Source organism: Coregonus clupeaformis, chromosome 30, assembly GCF_020615455.1.
Source record: "Coregonus clupeaformis isolate EN_2021a chromosome 30, ASM2061545v1, whole genome shotgun sequence".
Taxonomy (NCBI): Eukaryota; Metazoa; Chordata; class Actinopteri; order Salmoniformes; family Salmonidae; genus Coregonus; species Coregonus clupeaformis.
This window is the reverse complement of record NC_059221.1, coordinates 39,878,752-39,902,588: the sequence shown is the minus strand read 5'-3', so window position 1 is coordinate 39,902,588 and position 23,837 is coordinate 39,878,752. Positions and strand designations below refer to the sequence as shown.

Below are 23,837 nucleotides of genomic sequence, written 5' to 3'. Positions count from 1 at the left end.
AGTGATCTTCAGGTCATAGCTTTAGAAAGAGGCCCGAGTTCCCGATTTACAATTCCGAGTTGGATGACAGTTCAAAACGTATTTTCCCAGTCGGAGCTCGTTTTTCCCGAGTTCCCAGTGGTCTTGAACTCACTGAAGTCAGATTTCGCAGTTCCGAGGTAACAGTTGTTTAGAGCGCGGCACAAATCATGCTTAATTGACAGCATGGCCAATGTTGAATGTTTATCATTTTAAACTTGGAAAAGAGACCCTTAATCCCAGACTTGGAACCACACAGCCACTCCACTGAATAGCAGGCTAGGGATTGCTTTGCAATGCTTGCCGTTACCCACTAATTCCTTCCAAACCACTCATTGTTGAATTTGCGATGTCCAACTTGTTGTGTAATGTTCATGTCCAATGGCCGATGAGCACCGATACGTTTTATCTATAATTTCTCTTCATTATTTATCTTCATATGAAAAGGATTAAAAAGGATTTGCCAGTAGATTGTCGACTTGATTCATGATGATGACTGCTAGCTAAGATTTTCAAAGTATGATGTTGACAGGATCAGTCCAATCAAAGCTACTGTAGATATAACGTGATTTGATGTCATTTTATCTGTGGCCAATGACCTTGAGCCTTCTTGGATGGGCACTTCTAATGTAACTCTATGGCAGCAACCAAGGGGCTTGAATTTTCGAGCTCAACCCTTAGACTTAGTGGTGAAGTAGTGTCCCCATGAGTGACAGAACACTGAGCCAATCACGGCGCAACTAGAGAACATTACCAACACCTACGCTCCGTATTTTCTGCTGGCTGCCCCACCACCACAGAAAGCACTGAGCTAGGCTGAAACACCTGCGTTTTGGAGCTGCCTTACTCAAGGAAGCAAAAAAACGGCTTTATTAACTCAATTACATTTTTATTTTTTTACATTGTCTGCAAATTGATATGTGACACGTATTAATGCCAAAATAACATGTAAAACAGGCAAGCCAATAAATGTTTTTTGTTGGTTTTTTTAGCAAAAAAATGTGGGGCTCAAAACAGGTGGGGCTCTGCCTGAATGACAGGTCGCCACTGCTGCTGATTTAATATAGCACATCAATCAGTTGAATACAAGCTTTATACTTATCTTTAGGGTTAGGGTTGAACTGGAATGTGGACATGAAGCTAGGGTTAGGCCTAGGGTTAGGGTTGAACCGGGATGTGGACATGAAGCTAAGGTTAGTCCCAGGGTTAGGGTTGAACCGGGATGTGGACATGAAGCTAGGGTTAGGCCTAGGGTTAGGGTTGAACCGGGATGTGGACATGAAGCTAGGGTTAGGCCTAGGGTTAGGGTTGAACCGGGATGTGGACATGAAGCTAGGGTTAGGCCCAGGGTTAGGGTTGAACCGGGATGTGGACATGAAGCTAGGGTTAGGACCAGGGTTAGGGTTGAACCGGGATGTGGACATGAAGCTAGGGTTAGGCCCAGGGTTAGGGTTGAACCAGGATGTGGACATGAAGCTAGGGTTAGGCCCAGGGTTAGGGTTGAACCGGGATGTGGACATGAAGCTAAATGAAGCAAATCATATTTTATCAGAATAATGTATGCTGTCTGTTCTATTATAGTAGCTTACAACAAATAGCATATAGTGATTTCTATTTCTATATAGCTTTTATATTATTCATTTATACACAGTCAGCAACATGTAAAAGGCTATGGTAGTTCATGTTTGTTCATGTTACAGAAACTAGGCTACTGGAGTGTGAGGACACTTCACTGACTCAAATGTATTTTATTTGTATTTAACTTGGATTTTACCAGGCAGATAAATTAAGAACACATTCTTATTTACAATAACTGCCTGGCAAATATCTGACTCAAACATGTCATGTGGCTGTGGCACAATTTTTGAGATTCTATTACTTGTAGATTCCATGTAGCCCAGTAGATGTCAGTGCTCATCCATGCCAAGACAGCCTGTCATCAAACACAGTCCCCCATTTTGTCAAACAACAAACAAGAGAGACGTTTTTTTCTTTTCTTTTCATCCTCTGGCAACCCATAGCCTACAGTGTATGGCATCTACACACACACACGCACACACACACACACACACACACACACACACACACACACACACACACACACACACACGCACAAACACACACACACACACACACACACCAATAAAAGCAAGCGACAGATGCACTTGTCTATAATTCTTTATTAATGTTTTTCATAGATAACATGGTTGATACCCCCACAATAACTGACATCACTTCTCTTGTTTATAACACTGACACAGGAACACAAGAACATGGACACAAACACAGAGTCACAATTTCAGCCCAACTACAGAGTTAACTTCCAAAAGAAAACAGGAGACCCGGAGAACACACAGCCAAGGCCTTGTCCTGCTTTACAAAATGGTAGCAAAAGAACAACCACCTCTACAAAAGTAACAAAAATCCTTACTATCTATCATTGTGGAAGTGCTTGTAATTTTGGAAGTTTGTAATTTTCAAAAGGATATTATTAATATCAATGCTTATAAAATTACCAGTAAAAATAGCTCATCTCTGTAAAAATGGGCTAGCAGGACAACCCTTGGCTGTGGATTTAGTCACAAACTCTATGTACTTTTTCCCCCAAATGTTCTTTAATACAACAACAATAACATTGTTCCTTAATACAAATATGTACAGAGACTTCAACTTGTTTCAAAATAATACCCTACACACTAATGCATTATCTATAATAAAGTTTATGTTCATTTGATATTTCCTTCACAGAAACTGTCCATGCAGTTTGGTACCTGAATCATCGTAATTAGATCACAGTTTCTTTACCATTATAACATATTGATGTTTTGTGTCTCTGTAACAACAATGAATGTGTCACCACAGCAACACTAATAGTATCTTCTCCTGCCTGTCAAAGACATATTTCATCTTTTATTTTATTTTAATAGCCCCCCAACCCTCCCTGACCCCCTGAAAAAGGCATCTTCACCCTTGCCAACCTCCTGAGCAGGATTTGAGCCAGCTTCTTCAAATGTAAACACACCTTTGCTTGCAGTGAGTGGAGCGAGAAAGGCACACATGATAAAATCACACAGCTTTAAGCTACAGAACCTATAGAGGGGGTTCGTTTTGGTTTGATTAGCTCAACGACATGTTGTACCATTCTACGAGACATGCCTTTCTACTGGGGATGTTAGTGTGGTTTGTATGTACGCATGTGATCTACTTTGATTTGTTACATTTTGTGTTTTTAAATTGGATGTGAACGTTTGAAGTATAGGCACCTAACGATTGGCTCTCTCTCCCTCCCTTGTCTGGAGAGAACAGAATCAGGGGACCATTCTCAGGGGCCTCCAGATGTGTACCAATCTCAGAATAGGGAGCTTTGGGCTATCTTTTCTCATGTTTACAGGGTACTCTACTGGGGATCTGTGTATACCCTGGCCTATCGTAGACTGAAATATTAGATCATTGGTTTTATGTTCTGCATTATTCAGGGGGATTCACAGGTGTGTGATCACTTTTGATCAGAGCAAACAGAGACTTTGCTTTTTACATGCAACACTGTACTTCTACAACCACTCCATGAGACCACATCATTTACAACTATCAAACTGAAATTGATAGTTTTACATGCCATGTCACAATCACATGACATGGCACAATATGTCACCATGCTGCACCATCATGTCTCATCCGCAGACATTAACATTATCATCCATGTAGTCAAATGTAGTGTTTATAAATAAAAACTGTCAACACAGCATTGCATTGGTTGGCGTAACATGACCATCTATTTAACCGACCAGTCACACACCCTACCTACTCTGTGCCAATTTGACACAGTCCACATTTTCAGTGCTTCTATCCAATCACAATCGGCCATTTAGAAAAAAGACTAAAACATTACAAATATGGAAGACATAAACTCCTTATGTGAAGAATATGTTCATCAATCATTATCAAATGTACAAGCTGTTGTTGTTAACACTTGATTACATTAAAGTTCTGTAACTATCTTTATCATTTAGCCATTTTATCTCAGACCTCAGTGCAGTTCAAGCAGTTTAAAAGGGGTCATGCCATATCAAATAAGATACCAGAACAATCATAATCTTCATTCTCTCCTAGTCTAGTATACTTCTGCATTAAAGGGAGGAGGAAGAATAAGCTACTTTCTTAATCAAATGTATGAAGAACTCCTTCCTGAGGAAAGGTTACACAAGACAAAAGGGTAGTAGCCATTAAAGGTTTTGAAATTCTGAGTGATGGACACATATTTATGCAACAAACGCCTCTCTCTCTCTCAAACCAAGAGGGAGACCTCTAGCCCTGCAAATCAATCTCTACTCCCACATGTTCCTCTCTTTTCACTTGGAGGGCTTGATCCAATCCCTGCTATCACCGCAAGCTTTGGCTAATGTCCTAGCATAATATTATTATGCTGCTATAGTCAGTTCTTCCCAGTAACCTGCGAGCCAAACTCTGCATCCCCTCTATAGTCAGCTCTTCCCAGTAACCTGCGAGCCAAACTCTGCATCCCCTCTATAAAAAGAATAGAGGGGTTGGTCAAAATGTTTGGTCTGAAAAGTATTACTGCCATATATCAAAAACGCGATAGCATTAATTGAATCAAACCCCCGGACACTGATGCAAAGGGAATTCTACATCTCAAACAATGTTTAGATTGACATTAAAACACAAACAGGTTAAATACACAGTTCTTTGTTTCTCTTTCTCACTCTGCTGCGGTGAGTACCAGTACATTGTTAGCGGCCATTACCCAGTGTGCTCTTAGAAGTCCATGCTCAAATACTGGCATTTTCAATGGTTTAAAAAAAAATAATACACAAGAGAATTTCATTACACTGGCTGAAAGCTAGTTATACCATCCATGCCCACTAGGCTACCTAATCATATTATCACAGGGTCTCCCACTAGGCTACCTCATCATATTATCACAGGGTCTCCCACTAGGCTACCTCATCATATTATCACAGGGTCTCCCACTAGGCTACCTCATCATATTATCACAGGGCCTCCTACTAGGCTACCTCATCATATTATCACAGGGTCTCCCACTAGGCTACCTCATCATATTATCACAGGGTCTCCTACTAGGCTACCTCATCATATTATCACAGGGTCTCCCACTAGGCTACCTCATCATATTATCACAGGGTCTCCTACTAGGCTACCTCATCATATTATCACAGGGTCTCCCACTAGGCTACCTCATCATATTATTACAGGGTCGCCCACTACGCTACCTCATCATATTATCACAGGGCCTCCTACTAGGCTACCTCATCATATTATCACAGGGTCTCCCACTAGGCTACCTCATCATATTATCACAGGGTCTCCCACTAGGCTACCTCATCATATTATCACAGGGTCTCCTACTAGGCTACCTCATCATATTATCACAGGGTCTCCCACTAGGCTACCTCATCATATTATCACAGGGTCTCCCACTAGGCTACCTCATCATATTATCACAGGGTCACCCACTAGGCTACCTCATCATATTATCACAGGGTCTCCCACTAGGCTACCTCATCATATTATCACAGGTTCTCCTACTAGGCTACCTCATCATATTATCACAGGGTCTCCCACTAGGCTACCTCATCATATTATCACAGGGTCTCCTACTAGGCTACCTCATCATATTATCACAGGGTCTCCCACTAGGCTACCTCGTCATATTATCACAGGGTCTCCCACTAGGCTACCTCATCATATTATTACAGGGTCTCCCACTAGGCTACCTCATCATATTATCACAGGGTCGCCCACTAGGCTACCTCATCATATTATCACAGGGCCTCCTACTAGGCTACCTCATCATATTATCACAGGGTCTCCTACTAGGCTACCTCATCATATTATCACAGGGTCGACCACTAGGCTACCTCATCATATTATCACAGGGCCTCCTACTAGGCTACCTCATCATATTATCACAGGGCCTCCTACTAGGCTACCTCATCATATTATCACAGGGTCTCCCACTAGGCTACCTCATCATATTATCACAGGGTCTCCCACTAGGCTACCTCATCATATTATCACAGGGTCTCCTACTAGGCTACCTCATCATATTATCACAGGGTCACCCACTAGGCTACCTCATCATATTATCACAGGGTCTCCCACTAGGCTACCTCATCATATTATCACAGGGTCTACCACTATGCTACCTCATCATATTATCACAGGGTCTACCACTATGCTACCTCATCATATTATCACAGGGTCTCCCACTAGGCTACCTCATCATATTATCACAGGGTCTACCACTATGCTACCTCATCATATTATCACAGGGTCTACCACTAGCTGCAACAGATCACTCAGAGCAAGTACTACACTTTTCCTATTGGCTTTTTGACGTTGTGATCCGTGTTTGTGAACTGACCTCATCATAACCTTATCACAACGACACAGTACTGCACAATATAGCGCCAATGTGACCACTATGAAGAGGCCTCTCTATACATTAACTCACTCACAGGACATTTGAACGAAGAGCCAACCATTTAGTTAAGATTACAGACATTTCAGATTCACTACAACATACATTAGCATTTCAGATTCACTACAACATGCGTTAGCATCTTCACCATGTCTGGATCAAAGATAGAGAAATCCATAGAAAAGGAAACCTAAAAAGCCACAGTCATAATCGCCTCTAGTCGTCACAACTCTCAGGCAGGTATTGTTCCTCTGATAAGCTAATACAAGAGAAAAAGAGTCAACAATTACACTGGAAAAATATATGTATGTTTATATTCATATATATAGCTTTTAAAATTCTATTTATACAGAATGTGTATATAGTGTACTTATGGCCATCTTGGCAAAGAAATAAAGGCATCTGAAACAATCCCAACTCTCGGTCTGATGCCCTGGTCATGTCACGTGACCAGACATTGTACATTGCAGAATGCAAAGAATCAGGAAAGAAAGTGAGGGTTTAGTGGCACTTTGTGCATCAACAAATGAAATCTAGAATAAGGCTACAAGGGCATAGAAGTGGATCTGATAATAGTTGTCATCCTCCTTGATGGTTTAGTTTTTCCTTGAGATGTCCTTTAAGTTTTTTAGACACAGACATCCAGTCTAGATGGAACACACTGGAACAGAGCTCTATGGAGCTTCTGCTCAACACATTGAGAGAAAATAATGAACAGAGAAAAATATTTTATCAAAAGGCATTAAAACGTCTATCGTACATTAAAGATGTTTTGGGTTAGCCAGTGTTGGCCACTACAAAGCGCTAGGAGAGGTAACATTTGATCCTTATATCTATTTTCTTGGTCTTATTTTTCCTGACAAAACGCAAACAAATCATGGCTGACACAAAGACAATCTGATACCAACAGAACAGTGACTGCTTTTGTTGGTTATTCTGCTTAGGAGGAACTGCTGGTATATCTATGAAAGTAAATCAAACAATATTCTATTTTTTTCTTTCTGACCATTTTTTTTCTTCTTTATTTAAATATTAGCAATGGATTTTAAGACTACTAAGACTTAGCCATCACAGCACACACAGAAATGACTAAATAAATATACAACCATATGACAGTCAATTTCTTCAATGTTAAATAAATAATAAATACATAATTTCTTTTTAAACCGTGGATTTTCTGAAGATACTTTATAATAACAGAAATAACAGAAATGAAATCACTTTTATAAAATTATCAAAACCTTGTCAGTTATAAAATATCTGCACTTAAAAATGTTTAAAAAAAAAAATTATTAAAAACAAAAGTGTGAACAGTTCTCTATATAGATTTTTAAATATTGACGTAGAAGAATCCCTGTTTAAAATCTTTATAGCCATGATAGACCAGCAGGGTTGCATTTTTTTGTTTTACAAAACAATAAAACAAAAGTTAATAAATAGATAATATTAAATAAATAGTAGGTTAACATAAAATGGAAATAAATTACAATTTGAGCATTCACAAATTTAAATAATTTATATAACAATAATTATTGTACCACAAACTATTCATTGAAATGAAGTGCAATTTCTATGTTCATAAAAACTATTGATATGACTAACTGGAATTGACCATTACTATCATAATTCAGTTCAAAGAAAAAAGGCTGCATTTGCTGCTCTCAGACACCAGTTGTTCCATAAAAAATATATAACAGGCTGTACTGTTGATTTCAGAAGAGAACCCCCCCCCCCCCAGTGATTTGTGACTTAATCTTCATTTGAAGAGCTGTTCCGCTGAATTGAGACATGGAGCCATGTTGACATCTTTGCTGCAGTAGTAACAACAATAAGCACATGAACCATTGCTCAAGAAGACCTCAGAGTTCAGTGATTCTCCATTTGCTTCTCCTCAATAGGAGTACTGCAGCGCTCACAAGCACACTCTCCTTATCCTGCCCCAGAGCATCCTTTCTGAAGCCTTCGTGTCTTCTCTAGGACACAATGTTCACGTTTCTTCAGCTTTGTTTTTGTTATTTTCTAGCCGGTTTTCTTCACCTCATGTAGGCAGATCATACCCACTACTTCCATCTTTCTTTCTTTCTTCTCCAAATTGTTGCTGAACTAAAGCTTGAATTACAGAATACATTGGGACAGTCAAAGAGATACCTCCAAAACAGAGATACCTTCAAAACAGAGATACCTCCAAAACAAAGATATCTCCAAAACAGAGATACCTCCAAAACAGAGATACCTCCAAAACAGAGACACCTTCAAAACAAAGATATCTCCAAAACAGAGATACCTCCAAAACAGAGATACCTCCAAAACAGAGATACCTCCAAAACAGAGATACCTCCAAAACAGAGATACCTCAAAAACAGGACAGACATGAAAACGACAAAGATAACATAAAACAAACAATCAAAAGCCCAGATATATATTTTTTCATCAATTCAAACTAAAGGATTTGGTTCCGTTCCACATCCTCCTACCGATCCCAACAGCAGCATGTTTGGATTTTGGTCCTAGTTACGTTTTTTCTTCTTTACAGAATGCTCCCTGGGTTTAATTTAAGTTGTCGTTTATAAAACCTGAATGCCCTTTTTTGTATTTGTATTCTCTGTAAATATACTGTGGTCTCTTGACGCCATCTCTCTCCTCCATTTGACATGTTTTCACAATTTTTTCCCCGTGGAGGTTTTCACACCTTGATGCTCTTCACGGCCTTGTTGATGTTCTCCAGCAGAGCCTTGTTCTCCGGGTTCTGGTAGCACTCCTTGTTGGTGTACATGTCAGTCAGGGTGCTCAAGTAGCTGTCGAAATTCTGCTCAGTGATTGGCTCCTGCTGTGTTTGCGAAAACAAGGAATTTCAGTATATGTTTGTGTTAGTGTGTTTGTGTTAGTGTGTGTATTAGTTTGTGTTAGTGTGTTTCTGTTAGTGTGTGTATTAGTTTGTGTTAGTGTGTTTGTGTTAGTGTGTGTATTAGTTTGTGTTAGTGTGTTTCTGTTAGTGTGTGTATTAGTTTGTGTTAGTGTGTTTGTGTTAGTGTGTGTATTAGTTTGTGTTAGTGTGTTTCTGTTAGTGTGTGTATTAGTTTGTGTTAGTGTATTTCTGTTAGTGTGTGTATTAGTTTGTGTTAGTGTGTTTGTGTTAGTGTGTGTATTAGTTTGTGTTAGTGTGTGTATTAGTTTGTGTTAGTGTGTGTGTTAGTTTGTGTTAGCCACAGCTTTTTCAGTACCGTATGTAACTGCATATAACTCACCATGTGTGGGAGGCGTATGTTGGCCAAGCTGCGGATCAGGGCGTGGCTGAGGCCAGATAGCTCCATGAAGAGAACCTCATTCTGCTCCTCTATCAGCTTGTTCTCCTCCTCAATGTTCTTCAGGTTCTTCTCCATGGATGAGATCTGCACCACAGGCCCAACAGTTATTTACACATACAGTTTATACATTTACTTGAGCTCAGGCATTTTGCAATAAACCACAATGTTAAACTGTTAGACACTGACTCAATAATGTGACACGCACACACACAGACACACAGACACACAGACGCACACACAAACACACAAACACACACACAGACACACAGACACACAGACGCACACACAAACACACAAACACACACACAGACACACACACACAGACACACACACACACACACACAGACACACAGACAAACACACACACAGACACACAGACACACACACACACAGACACACAAACACACACAGACACACATACACACACACAGACACACATACGCACACACAAACACACACACAGACACACAGACACACACACACAGACACACAGACGCACACACAAACACACAGACACACACACACAGACACACAAACACACAGACACACAGACACACAGACACACACACACACACAGACACAGACACACAGACACACAGACACACCTGTGTCTGCAGGTTCACCATGTCTGTCTCCATCTCGTTGTTGGTTTCGTTGAGCTCATTGATCTCCTTGTTGAGTTGCTTGATGTCCTCGTCATTATCCAGAACTGCAGGATGGAAGGGGAGAGATGCATGAGGTCATAAGAGAGAACAGGAAAACTGGGCCAACATCATAGTTTGAAAAGGCGCAACACTCGCTCACCATTAAAAAACTCATAATTGTATTAAACCAACCATTAAAAGCTTGAACAGAACAATGACACAGAGTTAATGGACAAACATCCTAGTTTGAAATACTGTATTGACTAGACATTGTCTTGTCACACAAAGGTGTTCCCTATTCAGTTGTACTCTTACCGTCGCTGGCCCTGAACTTGGTGCTCAGGTACTCATCTCCAGGGAACTTGGCTTTCTTCTTGGCAAAGGAGGCTCTGGGACAGCCAGATAGACTACAAACAGGAGGAATAAAGATGGTCCATTTCATCAAGTTGAGTACTTGAAACAATGAATGAACCACAAAATTATACAGTTAGATTGATGATGCAACCAGTGGTAATAAACTGCCCTGTGTTCTGTGTTGTGATTGGTCCTTACCTGCGGTGTGTGAGGAAGCTGCCCTGTGTTCTGTGTTGTGATTGGTCCTTACCTGCGGTGTGTGAGGAAGCTGCCCTGTGTTCTGTGTTGTGATTGGTCCTTACCTGCGGTGTGTGAGGAAGCTGCCCTGTGTTCTGTGTTGTGATTGGTCCTTACCTGCGGTGTGTGAGGAAGCTGCCGTTGGCGTGTCCTGATCCATCACAGCCGGGGGTGGGGCAGGTGGGGGCCTCCGTCTTAAAGGCCTTCCAGGAGAAAGGGTTTCCATTGAGCATCCCCTCCTTCTGCCTGCGGGCAGCTAGCGGGCACCCATAGGCACTGCGATGCGTGGCGTACTTCCCACTGATGTGACCCAGGCTGTCACAGCCTGGCACGGGGCATCTGTAGGGGAGAGAGAGAGAGAGAGAGAGAGAGAGAGAGAGAGAGAGAGAGAGAGAGAGGGAGAGAGAGAGAGAGGGAGAGAGAGAGAGGGGGGGGGTAATTAGTATATCTATAGGTATGCGACTTGTAGAGAGAGATGAGATGTAAAGTACAAAGTGTATGGTAAATATAGTTCTAACATCATTTAATATAAAAAATAAATGTGTAAGATTATACCATTACAGTAGCTGGTATCATTTCACTATGCAACACTATTTCATTATGCAACACTATTTCACTATGCAACACTATTTCACTATGCAACACTATTTCACTATGCAACACTATTTCACTATGCAACACTATTTCACTATGCAACACTATTTCATTATGCAACACTATTTCACTATGCAACACTATTTCACTATGCAACACTATTTCACTATGCAACACTATTTCACTATGCAACACTATTTCACTATGCAACAATATTTCACTATGCAACACTATTTCACTATGCAACACTATTTCACTATGCAACACTATTTCACTATGCAACACTATTTCACTATGCAACACTATTTCACTATGCAACACTATTTCACTATGCAACACTATTTCACTATGCAACACCATTTCACTATGCGACACTATTTGACTATGCAACACAATTTCACTATGCAACACTATTTCATTATGCAACACTATTTCACTATGCAACACTATTTCACTATGCAACACTATTTCACTATGCAACACTATTTCATTATGCAACACTATTTCATTATGCAACACTATTTGACTATGAGGCCAAAAAAACCTGCCCGACTAAAAACAAAGTGTTACTTCTCTGCCGCAGTTTACCATTATAGGTACCCCACTTTAGGTACTCTACCTGTTGCATGGCATCATGTTGTGGTAGCATGGCATCATGTTGTGGTAGCATAACCAAGCAGGGACATTCAACAAACACAGACACCAAGGTCTTTTATTAGCTGTCATCAGTTGAAAAGAGACAATTTCAGAGAAATGTTAATGTAAAAAAAATTTGAGACGTGATCTACACTGCGATACTCTACAATGAACTACCAGTACTGTGAGTCAGCGCAGGCGGCGCATTGCGTCTCAGGCTGGTCTGGGTGTGGCACTGGTGTGATGATGTCATCTCTAGGAGACAGACTGGGCTTGGGTCACGGAGGTCAGCGTGACTGCCTTTACTTTTTTTTGGAAGTGACTTTTACCGTATATCTTAATTAGAAGAAAAAAGGGCGTGGCTTTCTTAGTGGTACGAACTTTAAGAGCTCGGAGTCCTCCTTGTCGTCCTTGGTGGGGGCTGTTTTTAATCCACTTTTCTTGGCACGGGGGCACCCAGACAAACTGAAAACAGAAAGTATGAAGCCGATAAAAAAAGGGTGGAAAAACACCTTCAACAATCGTCTTTTGTGGTGGTGACGTTATTGTTTGACATAGGGATGGAACATTAAGCATCTGATTATTTATTCTAATGCCGAAAGAAAGTGAAACAATTTAAATAAAATAGAAGAACAAACCGCTATTTTAAATAGTGAATCCAACAAAGTAGTAAACCAAACTAAAAGGATAAGCATATCAAAAATGGATAAAACGTCATTTTCACAATTGCGGATGCGGCTGCGTGTATGAGTCCTGACTAAAACGACCATGATCTCTTTCTAAGCTTCTCTGTACTTGTGTGTCTGCGTGTGTGAGAAAGAGAGAGAGGGAGGGGGGTGGGGAGAAAGAAGGTTGTTTTGCGACTGTCTCCCATGTGAGATGGAAGGTAGGTAGGATTGGTGGAGGTAGGTTGGTAGTTCACTGATGAGCTCTGTACCTTCTGTGGGAGGCGTAGTTTCCAGTGTTATGTCCTGAACCATCACATCCTGGAGTGGGGCACCTGGGAAATCAAGGGAACGGGTTAAATGTCAGCGCACCAAAGAATAGAACCATCACATTTGCACGATAGCAACTGATGGGTGTGAGGGTGTAGAGGTATTGGTTTTTCAGTGGAGATGGGGGCAGGAGAATTACAAGGGCAGATGCAGCAACAGTGGCGTTAGCGGTCCCAGTAAAAACAGCAGAAATAGAAGTAAATAGAATTGATCATTTTAGCATACAGTGGCGACAGAACCAAGGGGAAAGCCCAGTGGGAAACAGACATACTTGAGTTCAGCAGAGTGGGTCGCCATGAGGGACCGAAGACTCTTATCAGCAAGAGGACACCCAGACAGACTGAAGGGAGAGAGAAGAGAGAGAGAGAAAAAGAGAGAAAAAGAGAGAGAGAAAGAGAAGAAAGAGGAGAGAGAGAGAGGAGAGAGAGAGAGAGAGAGAGAGAGAGGGAGAGAGAGAGAGAGAGAGAGAGAGAGAGAGAGAGAGAGAGAGAGAGAGAGAGAGAGAGAGAGAGAGAGAGAGAGAGAGAGAGAGAGAGAGAGAGAGAGAGAGAGAGAGAGAGAGAGAGAGGAGAGGAGAGGGAGAGGAGAGAGAGAGAGAGAGAGAGAGAGAGAGGAAGAGAAAGAAAGAAAGAAAGAAAGAAAGAAAGAAAGAAAGAAAGAAAGAAAGAAAGAAAGAAAGAAAGAGGAGAGAGAAGAGAAAGAGGAGAGAGAGAGAAAGAGAGAGAGAGGAGATATGAGAGAGAGGATAGAGAGAGAGGAGAGATAAAGGAGAGTGAGAGAGGAGAGAGAGAAAGAGAGAGAAATGAGAGAGAGAAAGAGAGAGTAGAGAGAATAGAGAAAGAGAAGAGAGAGAGGAGAGGAGATAGAGAAAGAGAGAAAGGAGGGAGAGAAAGAGAGAGGGGAGAGAGAAAGAGAAGAGAGAGGAGAGAGAGAAAGAGAGAGAAAGGAGAGAGAGAAAGAGAGAGGAGAGGAGAGAGAGAAGAGAGAGAGGAGAGAGAAGAGAGAGAGAGGAGAGAGAAAGAGAGCGGAGAGAGAGAAAGAAAAGAGAGAGAGGAGAGGAGAGAGAGAAGAGAGAGAGGAGAGAGAGAAAGAGAAGAGAGGGAGGAATATAGTTCAAAGTTATTAGGAAAGTCTTTGGAAATAGAAAACAGCCAGCGAGGAAAACATTATATTAATGATGCAATCTTAATCTAAATCATTATTTAAATTAGCCACCATGTTTCCTGTATACAGTGTGACCACATCATTGGCTCAGGACCTGTGCTATATAGTGTGGTATACCATACCTGCGATGGGATGCATAGTTTCCAGTGATGTGGCCACTGCCGTCACAGCCAGGAGTGGGGCACCTGGAGACACACATAGAGAGGAGAGGAGAGGAGAGGAGAGGAGAGGAGAGGAGAGGAGAGGAGAGGAGAGGAGAGGAGAGGAGAGGAGAGGAGAGGAGAGGAGAGGAGAGGAGATGAGAGGAGAGGAGAGGGGAACAGTGAATGACAGCATCTCAGGGGAATGGGGATCAGAACGTCAGAGAGAGTGATGTGGTGAAAAAAAATAATGTATGCACTCACTAACTGTAAGTCGCTCTGGATAACAGCGTCTGCTAAATGACTCAAATGTAAAAATGTGGACGTTAAAGGATTCTTTGTGCAGCCGTTCCTCCAGGGAGAATAGACAGACCATTGACTTACAGGAGCACATCTTTCTTGCAATCCTTGGGCTGTTGGAACTGGACCTTGAAGTTTGGGGTGGTGACCTCTCCGGGGTAATTCCTCTCCTCGGGGTAGTCCTGCATCAGGTCCATGTCCTCATGGTCGGATGAGGCAAATGACCGCGCTGTGTGGTGCTCCATCTGTGGAATCAAATGGAATCAAGAAGAGTAGAGAACACATCCGATCCTCTAGTACATTTTAATTGTTGGTTACGCATGAGTGGACACATGGCAACGAGCCTCCATGATCAGAAAGAGGAAAAGGTGGAAGGAGGAGAACACAGCAGAGGACAGACCTCCTCTGTATCCTCTTCTCGCTGGCGGTTGGGTTTGGTGTAGTCCAGAGGCTCCTCCCAGTGTTCCTGTTTGTAGGCGTGGCCCGTGTGGGGCGAGGTCATGCCACTGCTGCCTCCGTGGTGCAGGGAGGAAGAGGAGGAGCAGGAGGGGTCCGGGGAACGCACCCCAGGGCTGGTGCCCTCTCTTTTGACGGGCTTCTTCATGCTCAGGTCAAGAGTCCCATTCTCGTCCACCTCGATGTCCATGCTCTGCAGAGGGCAATTATGGTAATGCTGACAATCGCAATAACATTACATTGTCACACGTGATCCACACCACAATGTATCACGACAAGTATATCCCCAGCGCCTGTTATCTTAATGCCCCACCTGTCTCTGTTAAACACATGTGAATGGACACACATTGCCAACAGCGCTGGTCAGGCTCCATTTGTGTTGTCAGATTTATAAGGGGAGATCGGGGAAACAGGCTCTCTCTCTTTAGTGTTCAATGTTATTCATATTACCTGTAGCGGAGCCAGAGAAATCAAAGAGGTGCACGCCGCGGCACGGTGGCTGTGGGGAGCGAGAAAAAACGGGCCCTGGTCCCAGAACGGTCCCTGGCTGATCAGCACTGCCACTGAGCTGCTACGGCTATTAATCTTCCCTTTCTATCACCCAACACCATGTCAGGGAATCTAAAAATGATGAAGCAGTCACTCTCCTCGCCAAGGCAAAAAGCTTTTAAAAAATCACAATATGGGGGAGAGTGCTGCTCCAATTACACCTCCTGTGTACAGATAGACGGGGGGGAGGTTGGAGGGAGGGAGGAACAGAGAGCTCCGGCCAGTAGATAATGAAAAAAGACTACCTGGTGGAGGGTAATCCAGGGAACTGGCAGCCAGCCAAATGAAAAGGATAGATGGATATAAACAAAGGAACCACACCTCAACACCATCCTCTTCCTGTTAACAAACACTACCTGATGATACATTCAGTGGGTGAGCTCTAGGAGTCTAGGGGTAACTTGGCAGTAGGTGAGCTCTAGGAGTCTAGGGGTAACTTGGCAGTAGGTGAGCTCTAGGAGTTTAGGGGGTAACTTGGCAGTAGGTGAGCTCTAGGAGTTTAGGGGTAACTTGGCAGTAGGTGAGCTCTAGGAGTTTAGGGGTAACTTGGCAGTAGGTGAGCTCTAGGAGTCTAGGGGGTAACTTGGCAGTAGGTGAGCTCTAGGAGTCTAGGGGTAACTTGGCAGTGGGTGAGCTCTAGGAGTCTAGGGTAACTTGGCAGTAGGTGAGCTCTAGGAGTCTAGAGGGTAACTTGGCAGTGGGTGAGCTCTAGGAGTTTAGGGGTAACTTGGCAGTAGGTGAGCTCTAGGAGTCTAGGGGGTAACTTGGCAGTAGGTGAGCTCTAGGAGTCTAGGGGGTAACTTGGCAGTGGGTGAGCTCTAGGAGTCTAGGGGTAACTTGGCAGTAGGTGAGCTCTAGGAGTCTAGAGGGTAACTTGGCAGTGGGTGAGCTCTAGGAGTCTAGGGGTAACTTGGCAGTAGGTGAGCTCTAGGAGTCTAGAGGGTAACTTGGCAGTGGGTGAGCTCTAGGAGTCTAGGGGGTAACTTGGCAGTAGGTGAGCTCTAGGAGTCTAGGGGGTAACTTGGCAGTAGGTGAGCTCTAGGAGTCTAGGGGGTAACTTGGCAGTAGGTGAGCTCTAGGAGTCTAGGGGGTAACTTGGCAGTAGGTGAGCTCTAGGAGTCTAGGGGTAACTTGGCAGTAGGTGAGCTCTAGGAGTCTAGAGGGTAACTTGGCAGTAGGTGAGCTCTAGGAGTCTAGGGGTACCTTGGCAGTTGGTGAGCTCTAGGAGTCTAGGGGGTAACTTGGCAGTGGGTGAGCTCTAGGAGTCTAGGGGTAACTTGGCAGTGGGTGAGCGCTAGGAGTCTAGGAGGTAACTTGGCAGTAGGTGAGCTCTAGGAGTCTAGGGGTAACTTGGCAGTAGGTGAGCTCTAGGAGTCTAGGGGTAACTTGGCAGTAGGTGAGCTCTAGGAGTCTAGGGGTAACTTGGCAGTGGGTGAGCGCTAGGAGTCTAGGGGGTAACTTGGCAGTAGGTGAGCTCTAGGAGTCTAGGGGGTAACTTGGCAGTAGGTGAGCGCTAGGAGTCTAGGGGGTAACTTGGCAGTAGGTGAGCTCTAGGAGTCTAGGGGGTAACTTGGCAGTAGGTGAGCTCTAGGAGTTTAGGGGTAACTTGGCAGTAGGTGAGCTCTAGGAGTCTAGGGGTAACTTGGCAGTAGGTGAGCTCTAGGAGTCTAGGGGGTAACTTGGCAGTAGGTAAGCTCTAGGAGTCTAGGGGGTAACTTGGCAGTAGGTGAGCCCTAGGAGTCTAGGGGTAACTTGGCAGTAGGTGAGCTCTAGGAGTCTAGGGGTAACTTGGCAGTGGGTGAGCGCTAGGAGTCTAGGGGGTAACTTGGCAGTAGGTGAGCTCTAGGAGTCTAGGGGTAACTTGGCAGTGGGTGAGCTCTAAGAGTCTAGGGGTAACTTGGCAGTAGGTGAGCTCTAGGAGTCTAGGGGTAACTTGGCAGTAGGTGAGCTCTAGGAGTTTAGGGGTAACTTGGCAGTAGGTGAGCTCTAGGAGTCTAGGGGGTAACTTGGCAGTAGGTGAGCTCTAGGAGTCTAGGGGTAACTTGGCAGTAGGTGAGCTCTAGGAGTCTAGGGGGTAACTTGGCAGTAGGTGAGCTCTAGGAGTCTAGGGGGTAACTTGGCAGTAGGTGAGCCCTAGGAGTCTAGGGGTAACTTGGCAGTAGGTAGGCTCTAGGAGTCTAGGGGGTAACTTGGCAGTAGGTGAGCCCTAGGAGTCTAGGGGTAACTTGGCAGTAGGTGAGCTCTAGGAGTCTAGGGGGTAACTTGGCAGTAGGTGAGCTCTAGGAGTTTAGGGGTAACTTCACAGTTGGTGAGCTCTAGGAGTCTAGGGGTAACTTCACAGTTGGTGAGCTCTAGGAGTCTAGGGGTAACTTGGCAGTAGGTGAGCTCTAGGAGTCTAGGGGGTAACTTGGCAGTGGGTGAGCTCTAGGAGTCTAGGGGGTAACTTGGCAGTGGGTGAGCTCTAGGAGTCTAGGGGGTAACTTGGCAGTAGGTGAGCTCTAGGAGTCTAGGGGTAACTTGGCAGTAGGTGAGCTCTAGGAGTCTAGGGGTAACTTGGCAGTAGGTGAGCTCTAGGAGTCTAGGGGTAACTTGGCAGTGGGTGAGCGCTAGGAGTCTAGGGGGTAACTTGGCAGTAGGTGAGCTCTAGGAGTCTAGGGGTAACTTGGCAGTAGGTGAGCTCTAGGAGTCTAGGGGGTAACTTGGCAGTAGGTGAGCTCTAGGAGTTTAGGGGTAACTTGGCAGTAGGTGAGCTCTAGGAGTCTAGGGGTAACTTGGCAGTAGGTGAGCTCTAGGAGTCTAGGGGGTAACTTGGCAGTAGGTAAGCTCTAGGAGTCTAGGGGGTAACTTGGCAGTAGGTGAGCCCTAGGAGTCTAGGGGTAACTTGGCAGTAGGTGAGCTCTAGGAGTCTAGGGGTAACTTGGCAGTGGGTGAGCGCTAGGAGTCTAGGGGGTAACTTGGCAGTAGGTGAGCTCTAGGAGTCTAGGGGTAACTTGGCAGTGGGTGAGCTCTAAGAGTCTAGGGGGTAACTTGGCAGTAGGTGAGCTCTAGGAGTCTAGGGGGTAACTTGGCAGTAGGTGAGCTCTAGGAGTTTAGGGGTAACTTGGCAGTAGGTGAGCTCTAGGAGTCTAGGGGGTAACTTGGCAGTAGGTGAGCTCTAGGAGTCTAGGGGTAACTTGGCAGTAGGTGAGCTCTAGGAGTCTAGGGGGTAACTTGGCAGTAGGTGAGCTCTAGGAGTCTAGGGGGTAACTTGGCAGTAGGTGAGCCCTAGGAGTCTAGGGGTAACTTGGCAGTAGGTAGGCTCTAGGAGTCTAGGGGGTAACTTGGCAGTAGGTGAGCCCTAGGAGTCTAGGGGTAACTTGGCAGTAGGTGAGCTCTAGGAGTCTAGGGGGTAACTTGGCAGTAGGTGAGCTCTAGGAGTTTAGGGGTAACTTCACAGTTGGTGAGCTCTAGGAGTCTAGGGGTAACTTCACAGTTGGTGAGCTCTAGGAGTCTAGGGGTAACTTGGCAGTAGGTGAGCTCTAGGAGTCTAGGGGGTAACTTGGCAGTGGGTGAGCTCTAGGAGTCTAGGGGGTAACTTGGCAGTAGGTGAGCTCTAGGAGTCTAGGGGTAACTTGGCAGTAGGTGAGCTCTAGGAGTCTAGAGGGTAACTTGGCAGTAGGTGAGCTCTAGGAGTCTAGGGGTAACTTGGCAGTTGGTGAGCTCTAGGAGTCTAGGGGGTAACTTGGCAGTGGGTGAGCTCTAGGAGTCTAGGGGTAACTTGGCAGTGGGTGAGCGCTAGGAGTCTAGGAGGTAACTTGGCAGTAGGTGAGCTCTAGGAGTCTAGGGGTAACTTGGCAGTAGGTGAGCTCTAGGAGTCTAGGGGTAACTTGGCAGTAGGTGAGCTCTAGGAGTCTAGGGGTAACTTGGCAGTGGGTGAGCGCTAGGAGTCTAGGGGGTAACTTGGCAGTAGGTGAGCTCTAGGAGTCTAGGGGGTAACTTGGCAGTAGGTGAGCGCTAGGAGTCTAGGGGGTAACTTGGCAGTAGGTGAGCTCTAGGGGTCTAGGGGGTAACTTGGCAGTAGGTGAGCTCTAGGAGTTTAGGGGTAACTTGGCAGTAGGTGAGCTCTAGGAGTCTAGGGGTAACTTGGCAGTAGGTGAGCTCTAGGAGTCTAGGGGGTAACTTGGCAGTAGGTAAGCTCTAGGAGTCTAGGGGTAACTTGGCAGTAGGTGAGCCCTAGGAGTCTAGGGGTAACTTGGCAGTAGGTGAGCTCTAGGAGTCTAGGGGTAACTTGGCAGTGGGTGAGCGCTAGGAGTCTAGGGGGTAACTTGGCAGTAGGTGAGCTCTAGGAGTCTAGGGGTAACTTGGCAGTGGGTGAGCTCTAAGAGTCTAGGGGGTAACTTGGCAGTAGGTGAGCTCTAGGAGTCTAGGGGTAACTTGGCAGTAGGTGAGCTCTAGGAGTTTAGGGGTAACTTGGCAGTAGGTGAGCTCTAGGAGTCTAGGGGGTAACTTGGCAGTAGGTGAGCTCTAGGAGTCTAGGGGTAACTTGGCAGTAGGTGAGCTCTAGGAGTCTAGGGGGTAACTTGGCAGTAGGTGAGCTCTAGGAGTCTAGGGGGTAACTTGGCAGTAGGTGAGCCCTAGGAGTCTAGGGGTAACTTGGCAGTAGGTAGGCTCTAGGAGTCTAGGGGGTAACTTGGCAGTAGGTGAGCCCTAGGAGTCTAGGGGTAACTTGGCAGTAGGTGAGCTCTAGGAGTCTAGGGGTAACTTGGCAGTAGGTGAGCTCTAGGAGTTTAGGGGTAACTTCACAGTTGGTGAGCTCTAGGAGTCTAGGGGTAACTTCACAGTTGGTGAGCTCTAGGAGTCTAGGGTAACTTGGCAGTGGTGAGCTCTAGGAGTCTAGGGGTAACTTGGCAGTGGGTGAGCTCTAGGAGTCTAGGGGGTAACTTGGCAGTGGGTGAGCTCTAGGAGTCTAGGGGTAACTTGGCAGTAGGTGAGCTCTAGGAGTCTAGGGGTAACTTGGCAGTAGGTGAGCTCTAGGAGTCTAGGGGTAACTCGGCAGTAGGTGAGCTCTAGGAGTCTAGGGGTAACTTGGCAGTGGGTGAGCGCTAGGAGTCTAGGGGGTAACTTGGCAGTAGGTGAGCTCTAGGAGTCTAGGGGGTAACTTGGCAGTAGGTGAGCGCTAGGAGTCTAGGGAGTAACTTGGCAGTAGGTGAGCTCTAGGAGTCTAGGGGGTAACTTGGCAGTAGGTGAGCTCTAGGAGTTTAGGGGTAACTTGGCAGTAGGTGAGCTCTAGGAGTCTAGGGGTAACTTGGCAGTAGGTGAGCTCTAGGAGTCTAGGGGGTAACTTGGCAGTAGGTAAGCTCTAGGAGTCTAGGGGGTAACTTGGCAGTAGGTGAGCCCTAGGAGTCTAGGGGCAACTTGGCAGTAGGTGAGCTCTAGGAGTCTAGGGGTAACTTGGCAGTGGGTGAGCGCTAGGAGTCTAGGGGGTAACTTGGCAGTAGGTGAGCTCTAGGAGTCTAGGGGTAACTTGGCAGTGGGTGAGCTCTAAGAGTCTAGGGGTAACTTGGCAGTAGGTGAGCTCTAGGAGTCTAGGGGGTAACTTGGCAGTAGGTGAGCTCTAGGAGTTTAGGGGTAACTTGGCAGTAGGTGAGCTCTAGGAGTCTAGGGGGTAACTTGGCAGTAGGTGAGCTCTAGGAGTCTAGGGGTAACTCGGCAGTAGGTGAGCTCTAGGAGTCTAGGGGGTAACTTGGCAGTAGGTGAGCTCTAGGAGTCTAGGGGGTAACTTGGCAGTAGGTGAGCCCTAGGAGTCTAGGGGTAACTTGGCAGTAGGTAGGCTCTAGGAGTCTAGGGGGTAACTTGGCAGTAGGTGAGCCCTAGGAGTCTAGGGGTAACTTGGCAGTAGGTGAGCTCTAGGAGTCTAGGGGGTAACTTGGCAGTAGGTGAGCTCTAGGAGTTTAGGGTAACTTCACAGTTGGTGAGCTCTAGGAGTCTAGGGGTAACTTCACAGTTGGTGAGCTCTAGGAGTCTAGGGGTAACTTGGCAGTAGGTGAGCTCTAGGAGTCTAGGGGGTAACTTGGCAGTGGGTGAGCTCTAGGAGTCTAGGGGTAACTTGGCAGTAGGTGAGCTCTAGGAGTCTAGGGGGTAACTTGGCAGTGGGTGAGCTCTAGGAGTCTAGGGGGTAACTTGGCAGTAGGTGAGCTCTAGGAGTCTAGGGGTAACTTGGCAGTAGGTGAGCTCTAGGAGTCTAGGGGTAACTTGGCAGTAGGTGAGCTCTAGGAGTCTAGGGGGTAACTTGGCAGTAGGTGAGCTCTAGGAGTCTAGGGGTAACTTGGCAGTGGGTGAGCTCTAGAAGTCAAGGGGGTGACTTGGCAATAGGTGAGCTCTAGGAGTCTAGGGGTAACTTGTTGCTACACTTCAACACTTTCCTGCCTCATATAACTTTTGCTCCTCACATCTCTAAAAGTAAAGGGAACATTTATTTTGATGGGGAGCAGGGTCTATGTTGATTGGTCTATAAACAGGGTTATAAAGATAATGGGAGGCCTTCAGTACAGTGCCTTGCTGGCCTAGTAAAGGTTGTTATAGAGGTGAGGTTGCTATAGTGATAGGAGGCCTACTCTGCTGGCCAGGTACCGTACAGTATGTCTCATTACAGACATGGGGAGGTGTAGCCACAGTACAGAGACAGTAATCCTACCTAGCCATGCACGTGTTCTTGTTAATAAATACATGTCAGAGAGGTGTTGCTAACTTGCTACAGAAGCCTTGTTTATACCTGGCGCATCTTTGGTCCTGATCTTGTCCACATTCACAATGTGGCTTTTGATCATCTACCCCTGTCTAAAAATGTGGACGGAATCAGGAAGTGGACACTATCAGGACAAAGGAAACATGTTAGCAGCAGGTATAAACAGGGCTAAAGATAGGGAGGGCTGGTCTACCTTGCTGGCCAGGTCCTGGTGCTTGGTGCTCAGGTTCTCAGGCCTCTCCCAGCAGCGTGTGGACAGGTTTAGGATGGCGGTGGCAGCCATGTGGGCGGCCTGGGCTTCATGGGAGTAGTCGTAGGCAGAAGAAGAGGCAGTCTTTCCACTGCCTCCATGCAGGCTGAGGCTGGGAGAAGAAGACTTGGGGGACGAGAGTTTAGCTGAGGGAGCAGAGAAACAGAGATATTAGCTATATGATCTTGTCCTGTTGTGCGTCTGTATGTCTGACTTTCTGTCTGTCTGTACTCTCTGTACTCTCTCTGTGTGTGTGTGTCTGTGTGTGTGTGTGTGTGTGTGTGTGTGTGTGTGTGTGTGTGTGTGTGTGTGTGTGTGTGTGTGTGTGTGTGTGTGTGTGTGTGTGTGTGTGTGAGTGTGTGTGTGAGTGTGTGTGTGTGTGTGTGTGAGTGTGTGTGTGTGTGTGTGTGTGTGTGTGTGTGTGTGTGTGTGTGTGTGTGTGTGTGTGTGTGTGTGTGTGTGTGTGTGTGTGTGTGTGTGTGTGTGTGTGTGTGTGTGTGTGTGTGTGTGTGTGTGTGTGTGTGTGTGTGTGTGTGTGTGCGTGCGTGCATGCGTGCGTGCGTGCGTGTGTGTGTGTGTGTGTGTGTGGTGTGTGTATGTGTAGGCTAAAGATATAGGGCTACAGGACAACATCACGTTTCCTTACATTTGAAGGCTTTGGTTGAGTCTTCTTCACCGATCGGTATCTTTGGAGCAAGCATGCGCTTCCCAAACACCTGACAGTCGAAGCTTGCATAATCAAAGGAGACCTTGGAGTACTTCTCCAGCTCCTTGGTCAGGTTGGCACGAGGTGTGGCAGGCACCATATTGGGCCTGTACTGCCCATAGTGAGGCACTTCCAGCTGCTTCACAAAACACATGGGCCTGGAGGAGAGAGAGAGCGAGAGAGGGAGAGAGAGAGAGAGGGGTGTGTGTGAGAAGAACAGTCTGCTTGGGATGAGAGGGGCAGGATTAAAAGCTCTCTTATCAGCAGAGGGTACATTTGCATATTGTAGAGCATGGAATTGATGA

The 23,837-nt window shown here is 45.5% G+C and overlaps 1 protein-coding gene across 5 annotated transcripts in view; it reads right to left on the bottom strand.

The window, feature by feature from the left end:
- Positions 1-2,181: 2,181 nt before the first annotated feature.
- LOC121546116 (myelin transcription factor 1) overlaps positions 2,182-23,837 on the bottom strand; it is a 27,534-nt gene continuing 5,878 nt past the window's right edge. For 2 of the 5 annotated variants that reach the window (XM_041857146.2, XM_041857147.2), the window contains exons 5-17: positions 23,473-23,690; positions 22,770-22,972; positions 15,248-15,496; positions 14,932-15,092; positions 14,530-14,592; positions 13,515-13,583; positions 13,186-13,248; positions 12,630-12,713; positions 11,136-11,357; positions 10,743-10,834; positions 10,389-10,492; positions 9,724-9,867; positions 2,182-9,305 (exon numbers count right to left, since the gene is read on the bottom strand). In XM_041857146.2, coding sequence (XP_041713080.1) covers positions 9,162-9,305; positions 9,724-9,867; positions 10,389-10,492; positions 10,743-10,834; positions 11,136-11,357; positions 12,630-12,713; positions 13,186-13,248; positions 13,515-13,583; positions 14,530-14,592; positions 14,932-15,092; positions 15,248-15,496; positions 22,770-22,972; positions 23,473-23,690 — 1,816 coding nt within the window. In that variant the 3' untranslated portion in view covers positions 2,182-9,161. The remainder of the gene's footprint in view (positions 9,306-9,723; positions 9,868-10,388; positions 10,493-10,742; positions 10,835-11,135; positions 11,358-12,629; positions 12,714-13,185; positions 13,249-13,514; positions 13,584-14,529; positions 14,593-14,931; positions 15,093-15,247; positions 15,497-22,769; positions 22,973-23,472; positions 23,691-23,837) is intronic. The other 3 variants (XM_041857149.2, XM_041857148.2, XM_041857150.2) reach the window with 3 other exon arrangements.